At 55.8% G+C, this 10490-nt stretch overlaps 1 protein-coding gene across 1 annotated transcript; it reads right to left on the bottom strand.

Moving 5' to 3' along the window:
• Positions 1-2600: 2600 nt before the first annotated feature.
• On the bottom strand, positions 2601-4046 carry FOXD3 (forkhead box D3). Its single transcript, XM_060084272.1, has one exon. The coding sequence runs from the start codon at positions 4044-4046 to the stop codon at positions 2601-2603; it is 1446 nt and encodes a 481-aa protein (XP_059940255.1).
• Positions 4047-10490: the final 6444 nt, after the last annotated feature.

The raw sequence follows: 10490 nt of genomic DNA, 5'->3' as shown, positions 1-10490 counted from the left end.
CAAGAAATAAAGGAAAGGGACCATCTTCAGGCTCTAGTTCAAGGTTGATAAGTGTCTGGAAGGAAAGTTGCCGGGGGATCTATCCTCTACACTCCACCGCCCAATGCATCGGGGGAGGGGGGTGGGAAGCCCTGCGAATCTCAAGCAGCAGCTTGTGGCCGAGTGTCACGCTGCGGGCGCAGGCTCGGCCGGTATTGCTGCTATGCGCGGAAATATGAGCGAGTAATTTTATAAGTAACAAAGGATCAGGGATGGAATGAGGCCCCTGTTATCCAATGTCATTTAGAAGCCTTGGATCAGCAGCTTCTTGAGGCTAAAAGTGAATTCAAGAAGCCCTGCCTTTCCCTTTTCCCAGGGGTGTCAGCTAAATTTAGAAATAACCTCTATGTGTTTGCACAAATCATGTACCATTTGCTGTTTGTGTAAAAACCGATTAGCCAGACACAACTGTGAAACAACTTGTTACTTTTATAGCTGCAACACACAAACAAATTTAGATCCGTTTATTTTTCCTTGTAAAAAGAGATTAGAAGGGACCCGCCCGGAGACTGTGTGGTCCATAATCTCTTCTCCGTGAAGGTAACTGTTGCTCCTCTCGGTGGCGGTTGATTATCAAGTTCTTGTTTATCAAGTTAAATTATCTCACCCCCGGCAGCTTGTTTTATTTTAGGACTCTGATCCAGAAGGAATGTTTACTCAGGACACAATAATGTTTACTGTTTACCAGGAAGGCCGATTCGGTTTTTGCGAGGAAGGGTCTTTTAAAGCGACTCCCTAGCCCACGCCGACAGCAGGGAAATAAGGCTCGGATCAGCAGCCGGGAGGCATCTCCGCGACCAGGGAGGCCAGGTGGACGCCAGCGCCAGAGACTGGCGGTGTTTTGCAAACAGCACGCGCATAGGGCCGAGCTGACAGTACTGCTACCCGCTCCAGTTTTAAAAAGCGATTTCGCATACGTAACTGTAACAGCTAAATTAATTACGAAATAATTAGAATTGATGCCATTTGAGGATATGTTATTGGTGATGGGAACCGGCTTCCCGCGTCTAGATGTTTCATTTCTACCTTAATACTTAAGGTTGCAACAGCTGAAATGCACATTAAAAATAATCCGCAAGGACATCTCCCCATTCCTGCTCTGTGATCTCGCATTTCACACTAAACTAGCCTAAGGTATTTTTAAAAAGGTTAAAAAACGGGGTGATGTGCATCTGTTTTTCAAAGGATATTAAGGCCACTATTTCTTGGCCTTCGGAAAAGCTGCGGGTTGGAGGAGGAATCTACAGGAATCCTTCAGAAATCCAAATTATGTTGTGGACTACTACCATAGAAAAGAGGTATCTTATTTGAAAATATTATGAAAGAATAAATTACTATGTATCATCTATCAGGTTAATATAGGTAATACAACTCCACTGCAAAATTTAAAATGCCATACATATATTTAAAAAGTTAATTGGGTTTATTACCACTTCCACTTAGGGGATGAAAATTAACAGTTTGAAAAATCAAGGCTTTAAATGCTAAAATGAGGGAGATGTTTGGAATTAACATTCTTTTGAAAGGATAATTGAAATGACTAAGAACTCTCACTTGGGAAGTTTTCATGGTGAAAGATAAAGTCTTGTATTTATAAAATATTAAAATTGTACTGATGTTTAGAATTAGGTTGTTTTTTTAATGGCAGCTTACTTTATCTTCAGAAATATCTAGTCATTTAGATTTAATGAATTGGTAGGAAGGAGATCACCACCAACATCCCGATTTTATATGAAAACTAAAAGAAAATATTAATACAATTTAAATTAGGTATATTCTTTCTCCAATTAAAATTTCTTACACTCAAATTATGAATTAGCAAAGTTTGAAAAGGTCATTCCTTGAAACTCCTCTAATATCTGGGAAAAATAAAATGCAAATGCTATTTTAAAGTCTTGTCATTTATCTCAGACACCTAAATAAAACACTAGGCTGAGCCTTTAAAAATTTTATTTACAAAGTTGTGTACAACACGATGGAATAACATTTAGAATACCATATATATTCATTCATGTATAAACAGACTTTTATAATAGAATGACACTTTTCGCCTTGTGAAAATTTTTTAATATTTAAAATCTCCCAACATCTCTATACATTTTTTTCTCACATAAAACTGCGGAGAGTGAACCTTCAGAAAAAATGAAAGTTCAGAGCTCTAAATCTACTGAATTTGTTTTTTTCTTAAAAAAATAAAAACCCCAAAAGGAAAGTCAATAATTTTTATACAAATATATACAAAGAATTTCCCTCCCACCCCCAAGGTACTGAGAGCAGGCGCCGTCGGGGTACATTTTCGGAAATTCGGTTTTCGGTTTTACCTGTACGGAAAGCTATTCCCCGCGGGTGCGCGGTGAGAGTTTGCTCCGCCAGCCTAGGTGTGCAGGACCGGGTGGAGGCCGCCGAAGGTCGGTGTCGACGGGTAAGAGGGAGGAAATGGAAGAGAGGCAAAGTCCAGGATTGGGCAGGGGGGCCAGGAGTGGGGCGGGGCGCGCAGCTTGCAAATGCAGCCGACGCTCGAGGCCGCCGCCGGGCCCTGCATCCCGGCCACCGGCACGTCCCTATTGAGCCGGCCACTTGGCCTGCGCTGCGGCGGCGGCAGCGGCGGCGGCCGAGGCTGCAGGCTGCAGAAACTGTCCAGAGAGCGGCACGCTCAGGATGGGCGCGATGGTCGCCGTCGTCCGACTCAGCGAGAGAGGCTGGTGCGTGGCTATGAGAGCTGCTGACTGCACGGTCCCGGGCGGCCGCAGGAAGGACTGGGCCGCCCCACCGCCCCCGCTACCCCCGGTGCCCCCAGTTACCCCGGCGCCCCCAGCGCCCGCCGCCGAGCCCCCAGGAGCCGCGGGGCCCCCACCGATGATGTTCTCGATGCTGAACGACGGTCGCGCACTCGGTTCAGACTTAATGAGCGACGCCGTGGTGCCCGCGGCGCCCGCCGTGCCCGCGGCGGCCGCGGCGGCGCCCAAGCTGTTGAGCTGCAGCTGCAGGCCCGGGCCGAGCTGCGAGCCGAAGGCGGCCGCTTTGCGGCCCAACTCTCCCGAGGGCAGCAGCGGCACGGCGGGCGGCAGCACGGGTGCCACCGGCGGCAGAGCGTACGGGTACTGGAGCGCCGCGGCCGCCGCCGCGGCTGCCGCAGCAGCAGGGTGCGAGTAGGCGCCGGCTGCGGCCGCAGGGTGCAGGCCGTAGGGGCGGCCGTAGGGCCCCGCGGCGCCGGCCGCCGCCGCCAGGCTGTAGGCGCCGAAGCTCTGCATCATGAGCGCCGTCTGCTCACGCAGGTGCTCCTGCTGGTGGCGCTTGAAGCGTTTCCGGCGCCGCAGGAAGCTGCCGTTGTCGAACATGTCCTCGGACTGCGGGTCCAGGGTCCAGTAGTTGCCCTTGCCCGGGTTTCCCGGTTCACGGGGGATCTTGACGAAGCAGTCGTTGAGCGAGAGATTGTGGCGGATGCTGTTCTGCCAGGCGGGGAACTTCTCCCGGTAGTAGGGGAAGCGGTTGCTGATGAACTCGCAGATGCCACTCAGGGTCAGCTTCTTCTGCGGGCTCTGCAGGATAGCCATAGTGATGAGCGCGATGTACGAGTAGGGCGGCTTCACCAGGCTGTTCTTGGGCTTGTTTGGAGCCAGGCCTCCCGCCGCACCGCTGCCCGAGCCGGGCCCGCCACCGCTCCCGCCGCTCTCCTCGCCGCCAACGCCGCCCTTGCAGCCGTCGGCCTCAGACGCGCCCGCCTCGCCCCCTGGCCCGGCCCCGGCTCCAGCGGCCTCCTTGGGCAGTGCCAGGGGCTGCTGGTGCGGCGGCTGAGGCTGCCCATGGTGGGGGGCCGCCAGCGTCACCTCGTCCGCCTCGTCCAGGCGCAGCTCGGGCGGCCCCGCGGGGCTATCGCAGCCCGCGTCGCTGTCCTTCTCCTCCAGCCCGTCATCGCCCTCGCCCACCACATCGATGTCCACGTCCTCGGCCGTCAGCACCGTCTGGCCGGACATGTCGCTGGCGCTGCCGCCGCCGGAGAGGGTCATCCCTCCTCGGGGTTGGTGGCGGCGGCGGGGAAGGAGCGGTGCGCGATGGGCGTCTTCAGGGGCTGCCGCCAACCTCAGGAAACGGGTTTTGGGCGCCCCCGAAAGATGGGGGATTGGGAGAGGGGAAGGGGGCGTAGGTGGTTCGGGGCCCTCCGGGCTTGGCTCACACTCGGCGGCCCGGCATCGCGCGGAGCGGGCTCTGCCGTCCGCCCCCAGTGGCAGCGCTCCGCAAACTCCAGCTGTCCCTGGCGCTCGGTACTAGGCGCTCGCTGCCGCTGCCGGCCCCGGCGCCTTCTCCACGCCGCGCCCCCTCACTTCGCCCGCCTTCCTCGGCCCCTGGCCCGGGCGTGGGGAGTAGGAGCAGTGCTGGCGGGCGCGGGACGCCGGGAGCCGAGCAGCTCGGAAGGGCGCGGGCAGGGGCAACGGGGGGAGGGGGTGTCAGGGTCGCTGAAGCCCCCGTAGTCGAAAGTCGCGTTTTAAGGACTGGCCTGATAGATTACTTTCTACTTAAAGATCCAGCGGGAGGCGGGGCCACGTGACCGTGCGTGACGTCAGGGCCGCCGCTGAGCCGGCCAAACTCAAGTTGGTTGAGAGAATTGTCAACAAAGGGACGAGGGACGCGCAACTCTGCGCCGCACCGTGCGCCAGCATCCCGCGGGTCCCGAGGGCGCCCCGGTCCGCCCCGAGACCCCACCTTGGGCTGGAGCCCGGCGCGGGGGGTCGAGGGAGCCTGTGGGTGTGAGTGCGGATGGGTGCGTGTGAACGAGTGAGGGTGTGGGCCTGTGAGCGTCCGCCGAACCCCGAGGCTCCGCTGCCCTGCCCTCCCCGCCCCCTCTCCCTTCTCCCCCCTTTGCCAACGCTCCCTAGGCAAGGACTGGGCGTAGAACGTAGGACAAGATTCCCATCCCGTTGTTATTTATTTTTTTTTAAAGAAAAACTTAGTAGTCTCTGTTTTGTTTTTTGTTTGATTCTTTTTAGCTCTAAAGAATAAGGGCTGCGCCCTGGCTCTGTCTTGTTAATTAGACTTAAGAGCCCCTCCTGCCTCAGTGCTTAGTCGGCGGAGACACCTACTGAGGGGAGGCGCTCCTCCTCCCCCTAAAGTCAAACCACCCGGTCCTGCCTTCGCTTTCCTGGCTCGATGTGGGCGTGTTTATATGTACATATATATTTTTTTCCCGCTCGGCCACAGCAGCATCAGTTGGGGTTCCCGAAGGTCAGAAAATGGCTATTGATTAATCTATTAGAATAGTTGCCGAGAGAAATAAAAAAGACGTAAAATAACAGGGAACCTATAAATAAAGAAGCCCTAACTAGCTGCTCGGAGTTGTTAAACGACTTAGCATGTGAAAAAGTCGGAAATGAGGCGCTGGGGAAGGAGCCGGGATTGTCAGCGGCCTGGGTAAGTCGAGTGGGGCCGGGAAGAGGCTTCGGGCCTCTAGGTTAGACGCCGCGCCCAGGCTGCGAGGGCAGACAATGCGGGGAGCGGGCGGTGTGACTTCGCAGGCGCCCAGGCCCAGCCTCCTGGGAGCGGGGCCGGCCCCGAGCTTGCCAGCGGGCTAGGCTCTCACTGCTGCTAACTAACGTGGATTCTTTTTCCTCTTAGGGCATAGACAAACCCTCCAAGATTTAACTTCCTCAGAAACCAGCAACAGAGGAGGTGGAGGAGGAGGCGAGGATGCGGCCAGTGAGCACCGAGTTTCTTTGGCAAGGAAAGTCAGTGATGGTAGGAAAGACTGTGGGCATTTAACTGGGATGTGGCGGGGGCGCAAACCTACCCGGGTGCGTTGCATTGCTGGGGCGCGTGGACCTCGCACTTCAGAATAGTGTTCCTGACCCGGTGAATCCGCGATGGGCCGCCTCTTCCCCTCCCGCATTTTTAGGTAGCCTCCTTGCGAGCCGCGAGTGCCTACCGGGTGTGGCGGGCTCTTGGAACCCAAGCCCAGTATGGCCGCTGAGGCCTGCGAGGCCTCACCAGAAGAAGGAGCACAAGGGCAGATGGTCCGAGAGAATAGTGAAGTATTTACAGAAGACACTAAGAAACGGATACATTTTCTGGCGGACAGTAGTACTTCTGATTCCCTGTCTGTGTCTCTCACCTACGACCCCCCTCTTTCCTTAGCCTAGACACACACGTAAACTTGCTCCATTATAGGCAGTGCGACACACAGATTGACTTTAATTTTCATTAGATAATTTCCCGGTTAAAACACTAGCACGTTGGATCCCCACTTCGCAGGATGTTTCTGGTTGAAGCTGGGGCAGTTACTCCAACTTGAGATGCCCACGAAACTCCAAGGTTTTTCTGTATCTAAATGAAACCCCGATTGCACCTGACCCTAAAATGCATCTGGGTTCATTTCCGCAGCTGCACCGCTTTGTGGCCCGCAGGCTCCGAACCGTTTACAATACCACCTAGACAGCTTCCAGCGAAACCGACCGGAGTGGCGAGCTGGCTGCCCACCGATCCCCCCGGCAGCGGAGGTCCCGGCTGCAACTGTCCCAGTAAACCAATAATTACAAAAGGAAGGTCGGAAGGACACGAAAAAGAAAGCGAAATTCGCAAATTCACAAATCCTTTTGCTCAGCTTCGGTTGTAGAGCCCCAGAGGCAGGCGCGGGCCGCAGCAGGAGCCCTACCGCAGCCTAGGAGGCTGGGCCCGCGTGGACGCGTGCGCACGCGTGTGTGTGTGTGTGTGTGTGTGTGTGTGTGTGTGTGTGTGTGCGGGAGGGTGGCGGCTCCAGGGGCTGCCCTCCGCAGTGTTCTTGAAGTATCCTCCAAATGAGCCTAATTTCGATTTCTCTGCCCGCCAGGGCTGGCTCTCAGGACTCCCTCGGCGCCGCTGTTTCTGCCTCTCAGCCTCCATCGGCCAAGACCTGGCCCAATCCGTCCATTCCCCGGTGTCTCTGGAACCTCCCTGGGGGAAGAGATGGGAGGTGAACAACTCCCAGCCGCCAGTTCCATTTGTTGCGCTTTTATCCTTCGACACAATAAAAGTCAAATTAATTGATTCATACCATTAATTACGGGGCGTAGCGTGAAAAGCAACGCTTCCCCTCGGTTAGCAATCTATTGTGCTAATCTCTTGTTCAATCAGTGTTACCATCTGATGCCGGGTCTGGCCCTTACAGAAACTTTTCGACTCGATTAGCTAAATGATGAGACGTGCGGGACCTACTGGCTGCGGCCCCGACGTCCTGCACCCGTGCGGGCCCAACGGCTGAATATCGATTTCCAGCGGAGGCGGCGGATTTTCCCGCGACCTCTCTAGGCTAGGGAGCCGGCCGCCCTTTCCTCCTTCCGGGCGGACAGTAGCGCCGCGCAACCTCCCGTGGTTGGAAGGAGGCTAAGCGGCAGCCCAGGTGGGAGGCAGGAAGGGTCCCGCTGCCGCCGCCGCGGGACGCCGCCAGGGCGGAAGGGCCCGAGCCCGACGAGGTGCAGGGTCCTGTCCTAGGCCGACTAGGTTCCGGGCTGAGTAAATCCTGTTTGCCGCGTAATCTCAGCTTGCAGCTAAAAGCCCACAGGTCGTCAGTTACCGCCAAACTTTAGAACAGACAGAGATGGGAGAAGTGAGACGGATACAGAAAGACAGGGACACATTTGTGGGGGGAAGAAAGATGTGACAGAGGGAACGGAAATATTAGTGTGGGGTGGGGGAGGAAAGAGAAATGTGGATAAACATTTTCTGAGTCTCAGAGGGTTACTGGGGAGGTGGAAAGAGGGAGAATGAAAACACACACGCACAAACAATTACTATAAGTGAGAGTGACTACTTGGGTCACAACAAGCAAACTTCCCCGGAGGGATTTAAAGAAGATGGCAGCCAGCTGTCTCACCTGTTCAAATGTTTGAAACGTTTCAGCCAAAGAGAATGTAATGAGGCTCCCTCCGTTTCTCCTGGGGCGGGCAGAGTGCGTGGTACCCAGCTGCGGAAGCCACCAGGACCGGGGCCGTTGGGGGCGGGGGTTGGTAGTGGTGGTGGAGCGGACCGAGGTTCTAGCAACAGGAAACAAGAAAAGTGGAGTTCGGATCGATTGGAAGGAAATTGAGACGTCTCGGGGGAGGGGAGATTTAGAATGTGTGTCCTGGGGGGTGAGATGGGGGTGGGGGAGACATAGTGGATGGAACAGTTTATGACGGAGAAGGGGAAATTAATTACAACTCAATTTGGGTTCTTAAGTGGTCAACACAGGACGAGGGGCACGGTCAGAGTCTGCGGAAGGCTGGAATGGCCCACGCTACCCCTCTCCAGGCCCAAGCGAACCCAGGTGCCCTCTTCCGACTCCTTTAAGTCAGAGACTATGCCAATGGTTTGAATAAATCGTTGGCCCGAGGTGAGATAAATCTTTACCCCCGGGCGCGTGTGCGCTTTTCTTGCAACACGGGGAGAAAGGACCACGGTCAGCGCAGTGAGGGGCGCGACTCCCACAGAGAGCAGCCACCCTCCCTCTGCTGCAGGGGAAACAAAACGTGGGTGGAGCCCATCTGGAATATATCCCTCTCTCCACCTCGCAAAAACCAAAGTCGGCTCTTTCTTGACAATCTTCACAGATGTGTTAAACTATTATCAACCTCTGCCTGGATGGCCGCCACCAAGGGAGGTGGGAAAGGCTGAGACGATATCCGGGTCCCCAACGCATCCAAGTTATTTCTATTTCCACCCTTGTATACTTTTCCAGATCTCTTTGGGATGGGGGAAAAAAGATTAATGTACATGTTTGGATTTGCATCTCAAAACTTCATTTATTTACAAGGTGTCCGCCACTCAAGGCCCATGCCAAGAAGTGCCTTGTAATGGTGAGAGAGACCAAAGGGAAAGGAAGAGAGAGAGGGAGAGAGGATGGCTTCGAATTTATTTATATTGGAAATGTATAAACATCCATTCTGTAAAAGGCAACACGTTTAATTAACGATGAGAGAGCAGTTAGGGGCAGAAAGCTAGTAAAATTGTGTGATAAATTTATGGCATTGTTAGCGTGCTTTTAATTATGGCTATTATGTTAATTATTTCACATTAGCATGGAGTTATCAGCAGCATGTCAGATTTAATCAAAACGAGCCTTTCTCTCGAAAATTGTTCTTTTCATCCGCGAGGAGAAAGGTCCTGGGCAGGATTGGGGTTTAAAAATGACTTGGCATTGAAAGCTCGAGTCTTCTCGACCCGGTTTGGTGCGATGCGGCCGGGCCCGGCTGTCCGCTGGGTCCCTCCAGGCTACCGGCAGCTCGCTGAGGAGCCGAGGGCTGGGTTTTTAGGAATTCACCATTTTCACCCCCTTCGGAGCCGACACTTCATCATATGGGATCATTCTGTCAAACAATATGATGCCGCTCATTTTTATCTGTCCTGCTTTACAAAACCCCCATTCAGCCCAACGAGGAGCAACAAAAGCCTCGGAGCGGCGTGGCGGCCGCCGGCGACCACAGCCTCCCGGGCGCGCGGGGGAGAAAGGCGAGAGGGGCCGAGGAGAGCGGGCAGCGGGCGCGCGCCCCTCGCCGCCCGAGGGAACGCGGCTTGGCAAGGCCCGCGCGCCCAGGTGGCGGGTCCTCGGGTGTGGCCCGGGCGGGACCTCTCCCGGGCCGGCACCCGCCCTCGGCCTCCCCGCGGGCGCCGGGCGGAAGCGCCTTTCCCTCCCCGAGAGCGACTCGCCCACCCAGGCCACATCGATTTCTCAATCACTGCGGATCGATTTATTGGGAGCAAATAAATAGCCCGTTTTGGAAACGTTTCAATTGTTGCTTTGATGGTTGGGGCACTGACGCGGGAGGGGGCGCAGGGCCGAGGGGCGCGCCCGGGAAGGTCCTTCTGGGAACGTGGGGGGGCGCGAAGGCCGAGCGCCACTCGCCGCGGGAGCCTCGTGTGTGCGCGCGCGGCGGCCGCCGCACGTCCCCCACACTTGGATCTCCGGCGACGCCCCGGCCTCCTCGAGGGTTCGGCTTCCTCCGCTCGCGCTCAGCTCCCCCTGGCGGCGGGGCGAGCGGGAGTTCAGCGCCCAGCCTTTACACCTCGTCACGTCCAGGCAAGTTCGCCGGGGTTCTGAGTCCTTCAAATGTTCCCCCTCAGGCCACCGAGAGACCCTGAGTCCAGTCCCCGGGGCCCGCGCCGGGTGGAGGTTCTCAGGCCCTGGGCAGCTCGCGCCCACCCCGCTGGCCTTCCGGCCCGGGCCCGCGGACGCTGCTACCTCCTCGCCCCGGCCCCGGAGCGGCCTTCCTGCGCAAGACCACTCAGGCCCCCGCCCTTCCCGGGACTGGGCTGTGGACTGGCCAGCTGTTGCCTTATTTTTAGAGCCATTCCATTCGCGCGGTTATATTTAACTCGATCCACTCCTCCGAGGAGGTCGCTAGGACATCGAATTCTCTACATCGCAGCCTGGGCCCGCCTGCCTAGCCTCAGTGGCAGGTTGGAAAACCCCTGCTTAAGAATCTTTGACATCTCCGGAGCTTGGCTAG

This window comes from Mesoplodon densirostris, chromosome 2 (genome assembly GCF_025265405.1).
Source record: "Mesoplodon densirostris isolate mMesDen1 chromosome 2, mMesDen1 primary haplotype, whole genome shotgun sequence".
Taxonomy (NCBI): Eukaryota; Metazoa; Chordata; class Mammalia; order Artiodactyla; family Ziphiidae; genus Mesoplodon; species Mesoplodon densirostris.
This window is presented reverse-complemented; position numbering and strand designations above follow the sequence as displayed.